The sequence below is a fragment of the Megalopta genalis genome, unplaced genomic scaffold (genome assembly GCF_051020955.1).
Source record: "Megalopta genalis isolate 19385.01 unplaced genomic scaffold, iyMegGena1_principal scaffold0048, whole genome shotgun sequence".
Lineage (NCBI taxonomy): Eukaryota > Metazoa > Arthropoda > Insecta > Hymenoptera > Halictidae > Megalopta > Megalopta genalis.
The window spans coordinates 339,777-359,840 of record NW_027476117.1 but is presented as its reverse complement, the minus strand read 5'-3'; the positions used below and the strand labels follow the sequence as shown (position 1 = coordinate 359,840).

The 20,064-nt window shown below is 65.0% G+C and overlaps 1 protein-coding gene across 1 annotated transcript in view; it reads left to right on the top strand.

Annotated features, from left to right (window-relative positions):
• Positions 1-581: 581 nt before the first annotated feature.
• LOC143261349 (uncharacterized) overlaps positions 582-20,064 on the top strand; it is a 170,800-nt gene continuing 151,317 nt past the window's right edge. Inside the window, exons 1-2 of the mRNA XM_076527851.1 lie at positions 582-608; positions 4,612-6,159. Of these exons, the coding sequence (XP_076383966.1) occupies positions 582-608; positions 4,612-6,159 (1,575 nt within the window). The remainder of the gene's footprint in view (positions 609-4,611; positions 6,160-20,064) is intronic.

Below are 20,064 nucleotides of genomic sequence, written 5' to 3'. Positions count from 1 at the left end.
GCGACTAGCGCTCGCCGGATGGCGTGCCGAGCTGTGCTCCCACGCCGGCGAGCGCGTCCCCGGGGCACTCCTGCCGCACTTCACCTCGTGGCGGGAGAGACGGCATGGCAGGCTCTCCTACCGAGCGACGCAGGTGTTCACCGGGCATGGCTGCTTCGGTGTCTACCTGTGTCGCATCGGGCGGGAAGCGACGACGGTGTGCCACCATTGTGGCGCGGAGGAAGACTCGGTGCAGCATACGCTGGAGGAATGTCCCGCCTTTTCAGCGCTGCGCCGAGTCCTAAAACGAGAAGTCGGCCACGACCTCGCACTCTCCAGCCTAGTTGGGGCCATGCTGGAGAGCCCGGGGAAGTGGGCGGCAGCAATCTCTTTCTGCGAGGAGGTTATGTCGCGGAAGGAGGCTGCCGAGCGGGATCGGGAGCTAACCGATCCCGCCCGACGTGCCCGGGGACGGCGTGCGCGCCCACGCCGAGAAACCCCGGGCAGCTGAGAGTAGGCGGGCGGCGGGTGTACCAGACCATGCTGGTTTCATTGCCCGCCGCCCGCCAACAGAGGAGGACCTCCCCTGTTGTGAGTGGGGGATGACGAGTCGCCTGAGGGAGGCGGGGGTTAACCGTGATCCTCCTCCAATATACTCGTCGTCCCCCCGGCGGCCGCTGTGATCAGGGCGGGGGCCCTGGTCATGTATCGCGCGGTCGCCGTGTCGGGGCGGTGCGGGGTGCGACCCCTCGCGCCGCCGAATTTAAATGGATTTTAGGGGGGAGGATTTATCTCCCCCCGGGACGCGGCCGGCCATCGTTACCATCTTGATGGCCGGCCAGGCGAGGGGGAGCCGCGGTAGTGTTCTTCAAGAGTTCCCGTGGCTCCCCCGTTGAATCGCCAGCGATCGGTCCTGCGTCCTCAGGTCGCCGTGGAGGTTTTAGTGGGTCAATCCCCACACTACCCTCGTCCCGCTCCCCCGGGCGGGGCGGGGGTGTCTGGCGAGCAGATTTCCTCCACGTAAAATAAAAAAAAAAAAAAAAAAAAGGTTATGTCAAGGTTCCCCCCCGTGTCCGCTACCTTGTCGTGGTGGGGGGGCTTCGTGCCCTAATGATCCTCAAGGCTGTGCCGGCGGATAATTTATTCCCTGGCAGGTTCTACCATGCCGGAGTGGCTTGAGCTGAGGGGCCAACTAAAGTCGGACACATGCCGTAAACCTGTGGTCATGTTTTACAGGAACGGGGGTCTTGCCTTAACCGGCCGGACCGTGAGGATGACAACCTCTCTAAAAAATCCCTAGCCCCAAGCAGTGTTGCGCGGTGAAGAGGGCGTAGCTGGAGTAAGCGCCAGCTATGGTTGGTGGGTGCACCAATCTTTAGCGGACAACCCCGGGGTACCTGGCGACCCCCGGGTGTATTAGCCTTCCCCGGGTATGGCGGCTCTGCCCGGGGTGACCTTCTTTCCGACCATACTCGTGGGACCAATTATGGATTCTTTTTCACAAATAACCGGGGAGGGGGGAAACGAGCGTGAGGTGGAGGTGCGCGGGCCTATCGTGCGCCTCAAAAGATGTACAGAGCCGGTGTTGCGGAGGCATTCTGCAACACGCGGCAAAAAGAGGACCGCAGCGGGCCTTGGTGAGTGCGATGAGGGGGAGGAGTCAGATTTCTCTGTCTCCTCCCACCACTCATCGCAGAGTGTCCCGGGCTCGTCGTCAGCGAGGAAGAGAGGACGGCCGCCGACGACCGGCGAATATGTTGGCCTCGCAGAGGCCAAACTTAGGCTGGCCGAGGCTTCGCAGCTGGAGGCCGAGGCAAGGGAGGTGGCGGCGATATTCGACCCGGGTGCCCCCGTGCCGAGACCATCGCGATCGAGCGTCCCGCTCCCGGACGAGACGGATATCGCGGAAAATTTCCGCAACCGTCCGACGCGGGATGTCGCGGCCGCTATATTGGAGAGCCTGGATGAGGTGGCCAGGATCTCCGGCGTGTCAAAGGGGCTGAAGGGCAACTTGGCCCGCGCCCTGAGGGTGGCCGCCTTAAACGGCAGGGTGGGGGTGTCCGAGCTGGCAGTGAGGTCGGCTACCGACGCCACGCGTGTCCTGGAGGCCGAGAATGCCGTCCTCAGGGGGCAAATGACGGAGCTGCAGGCGGAGGTGGCCCGGCTCCGGCAGGTGGTGGAGGCGAGAACGGCTGCTGCCGCAATGCCTCCGCCGCCACGCCCGGGAGAGGGCTCAGTATCGCCGCCGTTCGTCGGCGCCCGGGATTGGCATCGCTCCGGGCAAGAAAAGTCCTCGCCACCACCTGCGGCTGCGCCCGCAGATTTTCTGGCGCAGATAAGCGCCCTGATAGACGCCAAATTGGCGTCATTCAGGAGGGAGCTCGCGCCGCGAACGGACTCGGCCCTGCGATCGGTGGCACCTGGGCCGTCCGTCCCCTCACAGTCTTCGGACAGGGTGGGGCGGAAGACGAAGAAGAAGAAGAAAGGTGGGAAAGCTGGGGCGGCTATAGCGGCCCAGACGGAGCCCGCTCGACCGCGAGCAGAATCGGCGCTACCCTCTGCCGCGCCTCCACCCCAGGAGGCGTGGTCCCAGGTGGTTGGCCGCAAGGCTAAAAAGGCGGCTGCCAAGGCCACTGCGGCGGCGAATAACAAAAAAGGACGGGTGGTCCCGGCGGCCCCCAGGAAGACACCCCTGCCTCCGCGACCGCCACGCACAGCAGCGGTTACCATAACGGTTCCGTCTGGCGTGGACATTACTTACGCGCAGGCGATGGCCACTGCCAGGTCCAAGGTGGACCTGGCAGAAATTGGCATCGCCTCGCTGAGGCCGCGAAGGGCGGTGACTGGGGGGTTAATTTTGGAAGTCCCTGGCACCGATGGTGCCGCCAAGGCCACCGTCCTCGCCACAAAAGTGGCGGAAGCGCTGGCAGGCACCGGCGTAAAGGTCGCGCGTCCGGTCAAAAAAGCTGACCTTAGGGTGCGCGGCCTGGTCGATTCGACCACGCCGGCGGAGGTCGCTGCGGCTGTTGCCCGCGTGGGCGGGTGCAGCGAGGGGGACATCAATACCGGCGAAATCCGGTCTTCCCCCTCGGGATTGGGCACACTCTGGGTCCGATGTCCTGCCGCGGCCGCTCGCAAGGTTGCTGTCGCGGGCCGGATAACCGTCGGCTGGACCCATGCAGTCGTGGAGGCCCTGAGTGCCCGGCCTCTGCAGTGTTACCGTTGCCTTGATGTTGGCCACACCAGTCAGCGGTGCACTTCTGCCGAGGATAGGTCCGACTGCTGCTATAGATGCGGCAGTCGGGACCATAAGGTGGCAGCCTGTACGGCCACGCCCAATTGTCCGCTTTGTGCGGGCGCGCGCAGGCCTTCTGGTCACCGCCTCGGCGGCCGGGCGTGTCCTGTCAGTGCGAGGCGAGGCAAGGTAGGCGGCCAAAGGTCGTCTGCCAGATTCAATAAAAAAGGGAAGGAAACCACGATGGCCAAGGCAGCGACCACCGTGGCCAGCAACGAAAAGGCGGCACCGCCTGATGCTACCGCCGCACCCGCGGGGGCGAATGGGGCCACTAAAGTCCCTGACGCCACCGCATCCGCGGCCGTGACGGCGATGGACACGGCTGTGTAATGGGGCCCCCGGGCCCGATAATACAAGTTAACCTCAACTGCTCGGCCAGAGCGCAGGATCTCCTGTTTCAATGCCTGGCCGAGCGGGGTGCCGGGTTGGCAGTCGTGGCGGAGCCGCACAGGGTCCCCAAATATCCACACTGGATGGGGGACTCGATTGGCTCCGCCGCGATTATTTGGGCTGGGAGGTCGGGGTCCCCGCCGTGCTCGCTTATCGAGCGCGGCCTGGGATACGTGGCCGTTGATTGGGGCGGAACCGCGGTTGTGGCGATATACGCACCTCCAAGGTGGTCCCTCGAAGAGTTTGAGCAGTATCTGGACGGGGTAGGGAGATGCGTCTCCCGCTGCCATCCCCGTCCGGTGCTGGTCCTGGGGGACTTCAATGCCAAGGCCACGGCTTGGGGTTCCCCCGGGACTGACTCGAGGGGCCGGGAGGTGCTGGATTGGGCGGCGGGACTGGAGCTCCGTCTCCTGAATACGGGCTCGGTCCATACGTGCGTGCGGCATAACGGGGGGTCCATCGTTGACCTTTCGTGGGCAACGCCCCCGGCCGCGCGCCGTATTACGGGGTGGAGGGTGGCGGAAGGGGTCGAGACGTTGTCTGACCACAGATACATAATTCTCGACCTCTCCGCCGCCCCACCATCGACACCCCGTCGTCGCCCCGCTGATGAAGGATCGCCTCAACCGCGGTGGGCGCTGAAGCGCCTCGACCAGGACGCTCTGATGGCGGCAGCCCACGTCGTGGCCTGGCCAGCAACACCGGCCGGGCCAGTCGACGGGAATGGGGAGGCCCGTTGGTTCCGGGGCGCAATGACGTCGGTTTGCGACGTCGCCATGCCACGGGCCAGGGTCTTCCCGAGGAAGGCGGTGTACTGGTGGTCGCGCGAGATAGCGGAATTACGCACCGAGTGCGTTCGCGCGCGACGCCAGTACGCTCGCGCCCGTCGACGACGACGAACGGACGACGTGCTGGCTGCCCAGCTGTATGGGCGATATCGGGAGAAGGTGGTCGCCCTGCAGCTGGCCATCAGGCGTGCGAAGGACCAGGCCTGGCGCGATCTCCTCGGCTCTCTGAACCGAGATCCGTGGGGGCGCCCATACAAGATGGCTTTGGGACGATTGCGTCCCTGGGCGCCCCCCGTGACGGAGAGCCTGGATCCGGGGCTGCTCGGGCGGGTCGTGGACGCTTTATTCCCAGTTAGCGGGGAGGCGTCCCGGCCCGTCCCTGAGCCAGAGGAACATGAGTGGTCCCCGGATCTTGAGGTCGCGCCGGAGGAGATGGCCGGGGTCGTCAAATGGCTCCGGGGCAAGAATACCGCCCCGGGGCCGGACGGTATCCCCGGCCGGGTCTGGTTGCTCGCCGCGAGCGTCCTGGGGGAGAGGCTGAGGAGCCTCTACTCTGGGCTCCTGAGGTCGGGGACGTTCCCCGACCTATGGAGAGAAAGTCGGATGGTCCTCTTGAGGAAGGATGGGAGGCCGGGGGATTCTCCCTCCGCGTACCGGCCCATTTGTCTCCTGGATAAGGCGGGCAAGATCTTCGAGAGGATCATTGTTGCCCGCCTCTCCAGACACCTGTCCCGCGACGGCCCCGATCTAGCGGACTGCCAGTTTGGCTTCCGGGAGGGGCGATCGACGGTCGACGCTATCGAGCGTCTCAAGTCCCTCTCGGACAATGCCGTGGCAAGGGGCGGGGTGTGCTTGGCGGTGTCCATTGACATCGTCAATGCGTTCAACACCCTGCCCTGGTCCGCCATTAGGTGGGCCCTCGTCGATCACCAGGTGCCTCCCTATCTAAGGCGGGTGATCGGAGCCTACCTGCGGGACAGGTGGGTCGAATACCCGGGCCGGTACGGGATGATACGGAGGGAAGTGGACCGCGGGGTCCCGCAGGGGTCCGTTTTAGGACCGCTCCTGTGGGACCTGGGTTACAACGCGGTCCTGAAAAAGGCCTCCCTGCCCGACGGTGCCACCCTCGTCTGCTACGCGGACGACACGTTGGTGGTCGCCGTCGGGAGTACCTTCGAGAGGACCATCCGACGAGCAGAGGTTGCGGTGGCAGCCGTCGTCGCGAGGATCCGCGATCTGGGGCTGAAAATAGCCCCGGAGAAGGCCGAGGCTGTCTGGTTTCACGGACGTCCTCGGTCTCGGCCACCGGCCAGATCGTGGATCCGGGTTGGAGAAGCCTGCGTCGAGGTGAAGTCCGAGTTGAAATATCTCGGACTGATCCTCGACAGCCGCTGGAGCTTCGATGCGCATCTCGACCGTCTCGTCCCCCGAGTCGAAAAGGCGGCGGCCTCTTTGGGCCGCCTGCTGCCCAACCTCGGGGGACCGGGAGATTTGGTGCGCCGCCTATACCTGGGCGTGGTGCGGTCTATGGCCTTGTACGGTGCCCCAATATGGGCGCCGTACGTGATGACCAGCCGGCGCAACACGCTGTTGTTGCGCCGGCTGCAGAGGCGGATGGCCATCCGCCTCATAAGAGGTTACCGCACCACGTCTACCGTGGCGGCGCTTGCTCTGGCGGGAGAACTTCCCTTCGAGCTTCAGGCGGCGGTGCGCGCCTATGTTTATAGGCGCACAAGCATCGCCAGCCGTGCTCGAGGGGCCCCGCCGGAGCGAGAGACGGTCGAGGGCTTCGAGCTCCAGGCCCGGAGACTAGCGCTCGCCAGATGGCGTGCCGAGCTTTGCTCCCACGCCGGCGAGCGCGTCCCCGGGGCTCTCCTGCCGCACTTCACCTCGTGGCGGGAGAGACGGCATGGCAGGCTCTCCTATCGAGCGACGCAGGTGTTCACCGGGCATGGCTGCTTCGGTGTCTACCTGTGTCGCATCGGGCGGGAATCGACGACGGTGTGCCACCATTGTGGCGCGGAGGAAGACTCGGCGCAGCACACGCTGGAGGAATGTCCCGCCTTTTCAGCGCTGCGCCGAGTCCTAACACGAGAAGTCGGCCACGACCTCGCACTCTCCAGCCTAGTTGGGGCCATGCTGGAGAGCCCGGGGAAGTGGGCGGCAGCAATCTCTTTCTGCGAGGAGGTTATGTCGCGGAAGGAGGCTGCCGAGCGGGATCGGGAGCTTACAGATCCCGCCCGACGTGCCCGGGGACGGCGTGCGCGCCCACGCCGAGAAACCCCGGGCAGCTGAGAGTAGGCGGGCGGCGGGTGTACCAAAATATGCTGGTTTCATTGCCCGCCGCCCGCCAACAGAGGAGGACCTCCCCTGTTGTGAGTGGGGGATGGTGAGTCGCCTGAAGGAGGCGAGGGCTAATTGTGAGCCTCCTCCAACATACTCGTCGTCCCCCTGGCGGCCGCTGTGATCAGGGCGGGGGCCCTGGTCACCTATCGCGCGGTCGCCGTGTCGGGGCGGTGCGGGGTGCGACCCCTCGCGCCGCCGAATTTAAATGGATTTTAGGGGGGAGGATTTATCTCCCCCCGGGACGCGGCCGGCCATCGTTACCATCTTGATGGCCGGCCAGGCGAGGGGGAGCCGCGGTAGTGTTCTTCAAGAGTTCCCGTGGCTCCCCCGTTGTATCGCCAGCGATCGGTCCTGCGTCCTCAGGTCGCCGTGGAGGTTTTAGTGGGTCAAACCCCACACTACCCTCGTCCCGCTCCCCCGGGCGTGGCGGGGGTGTCTGGCGAGCAGATTTCCTCCACGTAAAATAAAAAAAAAAAGGTTATGTCAAGGTTCAGAGGCGGATGGCCATCCGCCTCATAAGAGGTTACCGCACCACGTCTACCGTGGCGGCGCTTGCTCTGGCGGGAGAACTTCCCTTCGAGCTTCAGGCGGCGGTGCGCGCCTATGTTTATGGGCGCACAAGCATCGCCAGCCGTGCTCGAGGGGCCCTGCCGGAGCGAGAGACGGTCGAGGGCTTCGAGCTCCAGGCCCGGCGACTAGCGCTCGCCAGATGGCGTGCCGAGCTTTGCTCCCACGCCGGCGAGCGCGTCCCCGGGGCTCTCCTGCCGCACTTCACCTCGTGGCGGGAGAGACGGCATGGCAGGCTCTCCTACCGAGCGACGCAGGTGTTCACCGGGCATGGCTGCTTCGGTGTCTACCTGTGTCGCATCGGGCGGGAAGCGACGACGGTGTGCCACCACTGTGGCGCGGAGGAAGACTCGGCGCAGCACACGCTGGAGGAATGTCCCGCCTTTTCAGCGCTGCGCCGAGTCCTAAAACGGGAAGTCGGCCACGACCTCGCACTCTCCAGCCTAGTTGGGGCCATGCTGGAGGGCCCGGGGAAGTGGGCGGCAGCAATCTCTTTCTGCGAGGAGGTTATGTCGCGGAAGGAGGCTGCCGAGCGGGATCGGGAGCTTACAGATCCCGCCCGACGTGCCCGGGGACGGCGTGCGCGCCCGCGCCGAGAAACCCCGGGCAGCTGAGAGTAGGCGGGCGGCGGGTGTACCAGAACATGCTCGTTTCATTGCCCGCCGCCCGCCAACAGAGGAGGACCTCCACTGTTGGGAGTGGGGGATGACGAGTCGTCTGAGGGAGGCGAGTGTTAACTGTGATCCTCCTCCGATATACTCGTCGTCCCCCCGGCGGCCGCTGTGATCAGGGCGGGGGCCCTGGTCACCTATCGCGCGGTCGCCGTGTCGGGGCGGTTCGGGGTGCGACCCCTCGCGCCGCCGAATTTAAATGGATTTTAGGGGGGAGGATTTATTTTATTTCCCCCCGGGACGCGGCCGGCCATCGTTACCATCTTGATGGCCGGCCAGGCGAGGGGGAGCCGCGGTAGTGTTCTTCAAGAGTTCCCGTGGCTCCCCCGTTGAATCGCCAGCGATCGGTTCTGCGTCCTCAGGTCGCCGTGGAGGTTTTAGTGTGTCAAACCCCACACTACCCTCGTCCCGCTCCCCCGGGCGGGGCGGGGGTGTCTGGCAAGCAGATTTCCTCCACGTAAAATAAAAAAAAAAAAAAAAAAAAAAAAAAAAAAAAAAGGTTATGTCAAGGTTACGCCGGCGAGCGCGTCCCCGGGGCTCTCCTGCCGCACTTCACCTCGTGGCGGGAGAGACGGCATGGCAGGCTCACCTACCGAGCGACGCAGGTGTTCACCGGGCATGGCTGCTTCGGTGTCTACCTGTGTCGCATCGGGCGGGAAGCGACGACGGTGTGCCACCACTGTGGCGCGGAGGAAGACTCGGCGCAGCACACGCTGGAGGAATGTCCCGCCTTTTCAGCGCTGCGCCGAGTCCTAAAACGAGAAGTCGGCCGCGACCTCGCACTCTCCAGCCTAGTTGGGGCCATGCTGGAGGGCCCGGGGAAGTGGGCGGCAGCAATCTCTTTCTGCGAGGAGGTTATGTCGCGGAAGGAGGCTGCCGAGCGGGATCGGGAGCTTACAGATCCCGCCCGACGTTCCCGGGGACGGCGTGCGCTCCCACGCCGAGAAACCCCGGGCAGCTGAGAGTAGGCGGGCGGCGGGTGTACCAGATCATGCTGGTTTCATTGCCCGCCGCCCGCCAACAGAGGAGGACCTCCACTGTTGGGAGTGGGGGATGACGAGTCGCCTGAAGGAGGCGAGGGTTAACTGTAATCCTCCTCCAATATACTCGTCGTCCCCCGGCGGCCGATGTGATCAGGGCGGGGGCCCTGGTCACCTATCGCGCGGTCGCCGTGTCGGGGCGGTGCGGGATGCGACCCCTCGCGCCGCCGAATTTAAATGGATTTTAGGGGGGAGGATTTATCTCCCTCCGGGACGCGGCCGGCCATCGTTTCCATCTTGATGGCCGGCCAGGCGAGGGGGAGCCGCGGTAGTGTTCTTCAAGAGTTCCCGTGGCTCCCCCGTTGAATCGCCAGCGATCGGTCCTGCGTCCTCAGGTCGCCGTGGAGGTTTTAGTGGGTCAAACCCCACACTACCCTCGTCCCGCTCCCCCGGGCGGGGCGGGGGTGTCTGGCGAGCAGATTTCCTCCACGTAAAATAAAAAAAAAAAAAAAAAAGGTTATGTCAAGGTTATGTCAAGGTTCCCCCCCGTGTCCGCTACCTTGTCGTGGTGGGGGGGCTTCGTGCCCTAATGATCCTCAAGGCTGTGCCGGCGGGGAATTTATTCCCTGGCAGGTTCTACCATGCCGGAGTGGCTTGAGGTGAGGGGCCAACTAAAGTCGGACACATACCGTAAACCTGTGGTCATGTTTTACAGGAACGGGGGTCTTGCCTTAACCGGCCGGGCCGCGAGGATGACAACCTCTCTAAAAAATCCCTAGCCCCAAGCAGTGTTGCGCGGTGAAGAGGGCGTAGCTGGAGTAAGCGCCAGCTATGGTTGGTGGGTGCACCAATCGTTAGCGGACAACCCCGGGGTACCTGGCGACCCCCCGGGTGTATTAGCCTTCCCCGGGTATGGCGGCTCTGCCCGGGGTGACCTTCTTTCCGACCACACTCGTGGGACCAATTATGGATTCTTTTTCAAATATAACCGGGGAGGGGGGAAACGAGCGTGAGGTGGAGGTGCGCGGGCCTATCGTGCGCCTCGAAAGATGTACAGAGCCGGTGTCGCGGAGGCATTCGGCAACACGCGGCAAAAAGAGGACCGCAGCGGGCCTTGGTGAGTGCGATGACGGGGAGGAGTCAGATTTCTCTGTCTCCTCCCACCACTCATCGCAGAGTGTCCCGGGCTCTTCGTCGGCGAGGAAGAGAGGGCGGCCGCCGACGACCGGCGAATATGTTGGCCTCGCAGAGGCCAAACTTAGGCTGGCCGAGGCTTCGCAGCTGGAGGCCGAGGCAAGGGAGGTGGCGGCGATATTCGACCCGGGTGCCCCCGTGCCGAGACCATCGCGGTCGAGCGTCCCGCTCCCGGACGAGACTGATATCGCGGAAAATTTCCGCAACCGTCCGACGCGGGATGTCGCGGCCGCTATACTGGAGAGCCTGGATGAGGTGGCCAGGATCTCCGGCGTTTCGAAGGGGCTGAAGGGCAACTTGGCCCGCGCCCTGAGGGTGGCCGCTTTAAACGGCAGGGTGGGGGTATCCGAGCTTGCGGTTAGGTCGGCTACCGACGCCACGCGTGCCCTGGAGGCCGAGAATGCCGTCCTCAGGGGACAAATGACGGAGCTGCAGGCGGAGGTGGCCCGGCTCCGGCAGGTGGTGGAGGCGAGAACGGCTGCTGCCGCAATGCCTCCGCCGCCGCGCCCGGGAGAGGGCTCAGTATCGCTGCCGATCGTCGCCGCCCGGGACTGCCAACGCTCCGGGCAGGAAAAGTCCTCGCCCCCACCTGCGGCTGCGCCCGCAGATTTTCTGGTGCAGATAAGCGCCCTGATAGACGCCAAATTGGCGTCATTCAGGAGGGAGCTCGCGCCGCGAACGGACTCGGCCCTGCGATCGGTGGCACCTGGGCCGACCGTCCCCTCACAGTCTTCGGACAGGGTGGGGCGGAAGACGAAGAAGAAGAAGAAAGGTGGGAAAGCTGGGACGGCTATAGCGGCCCAGACGGAGCCCGCTCGACCGCGAGCAGAATTGGCCCCACCCTCCGCTGCGCCTCCACCCCAGGAGGCGTGGTCCCAGGTGGTTGGCCGGAAGGCCAAAAAGGCGGCTGCCAAGGCCACTTCGGCCGCGAATAAAAAAGGACGGGTGGTCCCGGCGGCCCCCGGGAAGACACCCCTGCCTCCTCGACCGCCACGCACAGCAGCGGTTACCATAACGGTTCCGTCTGGCGTGGACATTACTTACGCGCAGGCGATGGCCACTGCCAGGTCCAAGGTGGACCTGGCAGAAATTGGCATCGCCTCGCTGCGGCCGCGAAGGGCGGTGACTGGGGGGTTAATTTTGGAGGTCCCTGGCACCGATGGGGCCGCCAAGGCCACCGTCCTCGCCACAAAAGTGGCGGAAGCGCTGGCAGGCACCGGCGTAAAGGTCGCGCGTCCGGTCAAAAAAGCTGACCTTAGGGTGCGCGGCCTGGTCGATTCGACCACGCCGGCGGAGGTCGCTGCGGCTGTTGCCCGCGTGGGCGGGTGTAGCGAGGGGGACATCAATACCGGCGAAATCCGGTCTTCCCCCTCGGGATTGGGCACCCTCTGGGTCCGATGTCCTGCCGTGGCCGCTCGCAAGGTTGCTGTCGCGGGCCGGATAACCGTCGGCTGGACCCAGGCAGCCGTGGAGGCCCTGAGTGCCCGGCCTCTGCAGTGTTACCGTTGCCTTGGTGTTGGCCACACCGGTCAGCGGTGCACTGCTGCCGAGGATAGGTCCGACTGCTGTTATAGATGCGGCAGTCGTGACCACAAGGTGGCAGCCTGTACGGCCTCGCCCAATTGTCTGCTTTGTGCGGGCGCGGGCAGGCCGTCTGGTCACCGCCTCGGCAGCCGGGCTTGTCCTGCCAGTGCGGGGCGGGGCAGGGGAGGCGGCCAAAGGCCGTCTGCCAGGTATAATAAAAAGGGGAGGGAAACCACGATGGCCAAGGCAGCAACCACCGTGGCCAGCAACGAAAAGGTAGCATCGCCTGATGCTACCGCCGCGCCCGCGTGGGCGGATGGGGCCAATAAAGTCCCAGACGCCACCGCATACGCGGCCGTGACGGCGATGGACACGGCTGTGTAATGGGGCCCCCGGGCCCGATAATACAAGTGAACCTCAACTGCTCGGCCAGAGCGCAGGATCTCCTGTTTCAATGCCTGGCCGAGCGGGGTGCCGGGTTGGCAGTCGTGGCGGAGCCGCACAGGGTCCCCAAACATCCACACTGGATGGGGGACTCGATTGGCTCCGCCGCGATTATTTGGGCTGGGAGGTCGGGGTCCCCGCCGTGCTCGGTTATCGAGCGCGGCCTGGGATACGTGGCCGTTGATTGGGGCGGAACCGCGGTTGTGGCGATATACGCACCTCCAAGGTGGTCCCTCGAAGAGTTTGAGCAGTATCTGGACGGGGTAGGGAGATGCGTCTCCCGCTGCCATCCCCGTCCGGTGCTGGTCCTGGGGGACTTCAATGCCAAGGCCACGGCTTGGGGTTCCCCCGGGACTGACTCGAGGGGCCGGGAGGTGCTGGATTGGGCGGCGGGACTGGAGCTCCGTCTCCTGAATACGGGCTCGGTCCATACGTGCGTGCGGCATAACGGGGGGTCCATCGTTGACCTTTCGTGGGCAACGCCCCCGGCCGCGCGCCGTATTACGGGGTGGAGGGTGGCGGAAGGGGTCGAGACGTTGTCTGACCACAGATACATAGTTCTCGACCTCTCCGCCGTCCCACCATCGACACCCCGTCGTCGTCCCGCCGATGAGGGTTCGCCTCAACCGCGGTGGGCGCTGAAGCGCCTCGACCAGGACGCTCTGATGGCGGCGGCCCACGTCGTGGTCTGGCCAGCAACACCGGCCGGGCCAGTCGACGGGAATGGGGAGGCCCATTGGTTCCGGTGCGCAATGACGTCGATTTGCGACGTCGCCATGCCCCGGGCCAGGGTCTTCCCGAGGAAGGCGGTGTACTGGTGGTCGCGCGAGATAGCGGAATTACGCACCGAGTGCGTTCGCGCGCGACGCCAGTACGCTCGCGCCCGTCGACGACGACGAACGGACGACGTGCTGGCTGCCCAGCTGTACGGGCTATATCGGGAGAAGGTGGTCGCCCTGCAGCTGGCCATCAGGCGGGCAAAGGACCAGGCCTGGCGCGATCTCCTCGGCTCTCTGAACCGAGATCCGTGGGGGCGCCCATACAAGATGGCATTGGGACGATTACGTCCCTGGGCGCCCCCCGTGACGGAGAGCCTGGATCCGGGGCTGCTCGGGCGGGTCGTGGACGCTTTATTCCCCGTTAGCGGGGAGGCGTCCCGGCTCGTCCCTGAGCCAGAGGAACATGGGTGGTCCCCGGATCTTGAGGTCGCGCCGGAGGAGATGGCCGGGGTCGTCAAATGGCTCCGGGGCAAGAATACCGCCCCGGGGCCAGACGGTATCCCCGGCCGGGTCTGGTTGCTCGCCACGAGCGTCCTGGGGGAGAGGCTGAGGAGCCTCTACTCTGGGCTCCTGAGGTCGGGGACGTTCCCCGACCTATGGAGAGAAAGTCGGATGGTCCTCTTGAGGAAGGATGGGAGGCCGGGGGATTCTCCCTCCGCGTACCGGCCTATTTGTCTCCTGGATGAGGCGGGCAAGATCTTCGAGAAGATCATTGTTGCCCGCCTCTCCAGACACCTGTCCCGCGACGGCCCAGATCTGGCGGACTGCCAGTTTGGCTTCCGGGAGGGGCGATCGACGGTCGACGCTATCGACCGTCTCAAGTCCCTCTCGGACAATGCCGTGGCAAGGGGCGGGGTGTGCTTGGCGGTGTCCATTGACATCGTCAATGCGTTCAACACCCTGCCCTGGTCCGCCATTAGGGAGGCCCTCGTCGATCACCAGGTGCCTCCCTATCTGAGGCGGGTGATCGGGGCCTACCTGCGGGACAGGTGGGTTGAATACCCGGGCCGGTGCGGGATGATACGGAGGGAAGTGGACCGCGGGGTCCCGCAGGGGTCCGTTTTAGGACCGCTCCTGTGGGACCTGGGTTACAACGCGGTCCTGGAGAAGGCCTCCCTGCCCGACGGTGCCACCCTCGTCTGCTACGCGGACGACACGTTGGTGGTCGCCGTCGGGAGTACCTTCGAGAGGACCATCCGGCGAGCAGAGGTTGCGGTGGCAGCCGTCGTCGCGAGGATCCGCGATCTGGGGCTGAAAATAGCCCCGGAGAAGGCCGAGGCTGTCTGGTTTCACGGCCGGCCTCGGTCACGGCCACCGGCCAGATCGTGGATCCGGGTTGGAGAAGCCTGCGTAGAGGTGAAGTCCGAGTTGAAATATCTCGGACTGATCCTCGACAGCCGCTGGAGCTTCGATGCGCATCTCGACCGTCTCGTCCCCCGAGTCGAAAAGGCGGCGGCCTCTTTGGGCCGCCTGCTGCCCAACCTCGGGGGACCGGGAGATTTGGTGCGCCGCCTATACCTGGGCGTGGTGCGGTCTTTGGCCTTGTACGGTGCCCCAATATGGGCGCCGTACGTAATGACCAGCCGGCGCAACACGCTGTTGTTGCGCCGGCTGCAGAGGCGGATGGCCATCCGCCTCATAAGAGGTTACCGCACCACGTCTACCGTGGCGGCGCTTGCTCTGGCGGGAGAACTTCCCTTCGAGCTTCAGGCGGCGGTGCGCGCCTATGTTTATAGGCGCACTAGCATCGCCAGCCGTGCTCGAGGGGCCCCGCCGGAGCGTGAGACGGTCGAGGGCTTCGAGCTCCAGGCCCGGCGACTAGCGCTCGCCAGATGGCGTGCCGAGCTTTGCTCCCACGCCGGCGAGCGCGTCCCCGGGGCTCTCCTGCCGCACTTCACCTCGTGGCGGGAGAGACGGCATGGCAGGCTCTCCTACCGAGCGACGCAGGTGTTCACCGGGCATGGCTGCTTCGGTGTCTACCTGTGTCGCATCGGGCGGGAAGCGACGACGGTGTGCCACCATTGTGGCGCGGAGGAAGACTCGGCGCAGCACACGCTGGAGGAATGTCCCGCCTTTTCAGCGCTGCGCCGAGTCCTAAAACGGGAAGTCGGTCACGACCTCGCACTCTCCAGCCTAGTTGGGGCCATGCTGGAGAGCCCGGGGAAGTGGGCGGCAGCAATCTCTTTCTGCGAGGAGGTTATGTCGCGGAAGGAGGCTGCCGAGCGGGATCGGGAGCTTACAGATCCCGCCCGACGTGCCCGGGGACGGCGTGCGCGCCCACGCCGAGAAACCCCGGGCAGCTGAGAGTAGGCGGGCGGCGGGTGTACCAGAATATGCTGGTTTCATTGCCCGCCGCCCGCCAACAGAGGAGGACGTCCACTGTTGGGAATGGGGGATGACGAGTCGCCTGAGGAGGCGTGGGTTAACTGTGATCCTCCTCCAATATACTCGTCGTCCCCCCGGCGGCCGCTGTGATCAGGGCGGGGGCCCTGGTCACCTGTCGCGCGGTCGCCGAGTCGGGGCGGTGCGGGGTGCGACCCCTCGCGCCGCCGAATTTAAATGGATTTTAGGGGGGAGGATTTATCTCCCCCCGGGACGCGGCCGGCCATCGTTACCATCTTGATGGCCGGCCAGGCGAGGGGGAGCCGCGGTAGTGTTCTTCAAGAGTTCCCGTGGCTCCCCCGCTGAATCGCCAGCGATCGGTCCTGCGTCCTCAGGTCGCCGTGGAGGTTTTAGTGGGTCAAACCCCACACTACCCTCGTCCCGCTCCCCCGGGCGGGGCGGGGGTGTCTGGAGAGCAGATTTCCTCCACGTAAAATAAAAAAAAAAAAAAAAAAAAAAAAAAAAGGTTATGTCAAGGTTCCCCCCCGTGTCCGCTACCTTGTCGTGGTGGGGGGGCTTCGTGCCCTAATGATCCTCAAGGCTGTGCCGGCGGGGAATTTATTCCCTGGCAGGTTCTACCATGCCGGAGTGGCTTGAGGTGAGGGGCCAACTAAAGTCGGACACATACCGTAAACCTGTGGTCATGTTTTACAGGAACGGGGGTCTTGCCTTAACCGGCCGGGCCGCGAGGATGACAACCTCTCTAAAAAATCCCTAGCCCCAAGCAGTGTTGCGCGGTGATGAGGGTGTAGCTGGAGTAAGCGCCAGCTATGGTTGGTGGGTGCACCAATCTTTAGCGGACAACCCCGGGGTACCTGGCGACCCCCGGGTGTATTAGCCTTCCCCGGGTATGGCGGCTCTGTCCGGGGTGACCTTCTTTCCGACCACACTCGTGGGACCAATTATGGATTCTTTTTCACAAACAACCGGGGAGGGGGGAAACGAGCGTGAGGGTGAGGTGCGCGGGCCTATCGTGCGCCTCAAAAGATGTACTGTGCCGGTGTCGCGGAGGCATTCGGCAACACGCGGCAGAAAGAGGACCGCCGCGGGCCTTGGTGAGTGCGATGAGGGCGAGGAGTCAGATTTCTCTGTCTCCTCAAACCACTCATCGCAGAGTGTCCCGGGCTCGTCGTCAGCGAGGAAGAGAGGACGGCCGCCGACGACCGGCGAATATGTTGGCCTCGCAGAGGCCAAACTTAGACTGGCCGAGGCTTCGCAGCTGGAGGCCGAGGCAAGGGAGGTGGCGGCGATATTCGACCCGGGTGCCCCCGTGCCGAGACCATCGCGGTCGAGCGTCCCGCTCCCGGACGAGACGGATATCGCGGAAAATTTCCGCAACCGTCCGACGCGGGATGTCGCGGCCGCTATATTGGAGAGCCTGGATGAGGTGGCCAGGATCTCCGGCGTGTCAAAGGGGCTGAAGGGCAATTTGGCCCGCGCCCTGAGGGTGGCCGCCTTAAACGGCAGGGTAGGGGTGTCGGAGCTGGCAGTGAGGTCAGCTACCGACGCCACGCGTGTCCTGGAGGCCGAAAATGCCGTCCTCAGGGGGCAAATGACGGAGCTGCAGGCGGAGGTGGCCCGGCTCCGGCAGGTGGTGGAGGCGAGAACGGCTGCTGCCGCAATGCCTCCGCCACGGCGCCCGGGAGAGGGCTCAGTATCGCCGCCGATCGTCGGCGCCCGGGATTGCCATCGCTCCGGGCAAGAAAAGTCCTCGCCACCACCTGCGGCTGCGCCCGCAGATTTTCTGGCGCAAATAGGCGCCCTGATAGACGCCAAATTGGCGTCATTCAGGAGGGAGCTCGCGTCGCGAACGGACTCGGCCCTGCGATCGGTGGCACCTGGGCCGTCCGTACCCTCACAGTCTTCGGACAGGGTGGGGCGGAAGACGAAGAAGAAGAAGAAAGGTGGGAAAGCTGGGGCGGCTATAGCGGCCCAGACGGAGCCCGCTCGACCGCGAGCAGAATTGGCCCCACCCTCGGCTGCGCCTCCACCCCAGGTGGCGTGGTCCCAGGTGGTTGGCCGGAAGGCCAAAAAGGCGGCTGCCAAGGCCACTTCGGCCGCGAATAAAAAAGGACGGGTGGTCCCGGCGGCCCCCAGGAAGACACCCCTGCCTCCTCGACCGCCACGCACAGCAGCGGTTACCATAACGGTTCCGTCTGGCGTGGACATTACTTACGCGCAGGCGATGGCCACTGCCAGGTCCAAGGTGGACCTGGCAGAAATTGGCATCGCCTCGCTGCGGCCGCGAAGGGCGGTGACTGGGGGGTTAATTTTGGAGGTCCCTGGCACCGATGGGGCCGCCAAGGCCACCGTCCTCGCCACAAAAGTGGCGGAAGCGCTGGCAGGCACCGGCGTAAAGGTCGCGCGTCCGGTCAAAAAAGCTGACCTTAGGGTGCGCGGCCTGGTCGATTCGACCACGCCGGCGGAGGTCGCTGCGGCTGTTGCCCGCGTGGGCGGGTGCAGCGAGGGGGACATCAATACCGGCGAAATCCGGTCTTCCCCCTCGGGATTGGGCACCCTCTGGGTCCGATGTCCTGCCGCGGCCGCTCGCAAGGTTGCTGTCGCGGGCCGGATAACCGTCGGCTGGACCCAGGCAGCCGTGGAGGCCCTGAGTGCCCGGCCTCTGCAGTGTTACCGTTGCCTTGGTGTTGGCCACACCAGTCAGCGGTGCACTGCTGCCGAGGATAGGTCCGACTGCTGCTATAGATGCGGCAGTCGGGACCATAAGCTGGCAGCCTGTACGGCCACGCCCAATTGTCCGCTTTGTGCGGGCGCGGGCAAGCCGTCTGGTCACCGCCTCGGCAGCCGGGCATGTCCTGCCGGTGTGAGGCGAGGCAAGGTAGGCGGCCAAAGGCCGTCTGCCAGGCTTAATAAAAGAGGGAAGGTAACCACGATGGCCAAGGCAGCGACCACCGTGGCCAGCAACGGAAAGGCAGCATCGCCTGATGCTAACGCCGCGCCCGCGGGGGCGGATAGGGCCATTAAAGTCCCAGACGCCACCGCATCCGCGGCCGTGACGGCGATGGACACGGCCGTGTAATGGGGCCCCCGGGCCCGATAATACAAGTTAACCTCAACTGCTCGGCCAGAGCGCAGGATCTCCTGTTTCAATGCCTGGCCGAGCGGGGTGCCGGGTTGGCAGTCGTGGCGGAGCCGCACAGGGTCCCCAAACATCCACACTGGATGGGGGACTCGATTGGCTCCGCCGCGATTATTTGGGCTGGGAGGCCGGGGTCCCCGCCGTGCTCGCTTATCGAGCGTGGCCTGGGATACGTGGCCGTTGATTGGGGCGGCACCGCGGTTGTGGCGATATACGCACCTCCAAGGTGGTCCCTCGAAGAGTTTGAGCAGTATCTGGACGGGGTAGGGAGATGCGTCTCCCGCTGCCATCCCCGTCCGGTGCTGGTCCTGGGGGACTTTAATGCCAAGGCCACGGCTTGGGGTTCCCCCGGGACTGATTCTAGGGGCCGGGAGGTGATGGATTGGGCGGCGGGACTGGAGCTCCGTCTCCTGAACACGGGCTCGGTCCATACGTGCGTGCGGCATAACGGGGGGTCCATCGTTGACCTTTCGTGGGCAACGCCCCCGGCCGCGCGCCGTATTACGGGGTGGAGGGTGGCGGAGGGGGTCGAGACGTTGTCTGACCACAGATACATAGTTCTCGACCTCTCCTCCGCCCCACTATCGACACCCCGTCGTCGCACCGCCGATGAGGGTTCGCCTCAACCGCGGTGGGCGCTGAAGCGCCTCGACCAGGACGCTCTGATGGCGGCAGCCCACGTCGTGGCCTGGCCAGCAACACCGGCCGGGCCAGTCGACGGGAATGTGGAGGCCCATTGGTTCCGGGGCGCAATGACGTCGATTTGCGACGTCGCCATGCCCCGGGCCAGGGTCTTCCCGAGGAAGGCGGTGTACTGGTGGTCGCGCGAGATAGCGGAATTACGCACCGAGTGCGTTCGCGCGCGACGCCAGTACGCACGCGCCCGTCGACGACGACGAACGGACGACGTGCTGGCTGCCCAGCTGTACGGGCTATATCGGGAGAAGGTGGTCGCCCTGCAGCTGGCCATCAGGCGGGCAAAGGACCAGGCCTGGCGCGATCTCCTCGGCTCTCTGAACCGAGATCCGTGGGGGCGCCCATACAAGATGGCATTGGGACGATTGCGTCCCTGGGCGCCCCCCGTGACGGAGAGCCTGGATCCGGGGCTGCTCGGGCGGGTCGTGGACGCTTTATTCCCCGTTAGCGGGGAGGCGTCCCGGCCCGTCCCTGAGCCAGAGGAACATGAGTGGTCCCCGGATCTTGAGGTCGCGCCGGAGGAGATGGCCGGGGTCGTCAAATGGCTCCGGGGCAAGAATACCGCCCCGGGGCCGGACGGTATCCCCGGCCGGGTCTGGTTGCTCGCCGCGAGCGTCCTGGGGGAGAGGCTGAGGAGCCTCTACTCTGGGCTCCTGAGGTCGGGGACGTTCCCCGACCTATGGAGAGAAAGTCGGATGGTCCTCTTGAGGAAGGATGGGAGGCCGGGGGATTCTCCCTCCGCGTACCGGCCCATTTGTCTCATGGATGAGGCGGGCAAGATCTTCGAGAAGATCATTGTTGCCCGCCTCTCCGGGCACCTGTCCCGCGACGGCCCAGATCTGGCGGACTGCCAGTTTGGCTTCCGGGAGGGGCGATCGACGGTCGACGCTATCGACCGTCTCAAGTCCCTCTCGGACAATGCCGTGGCA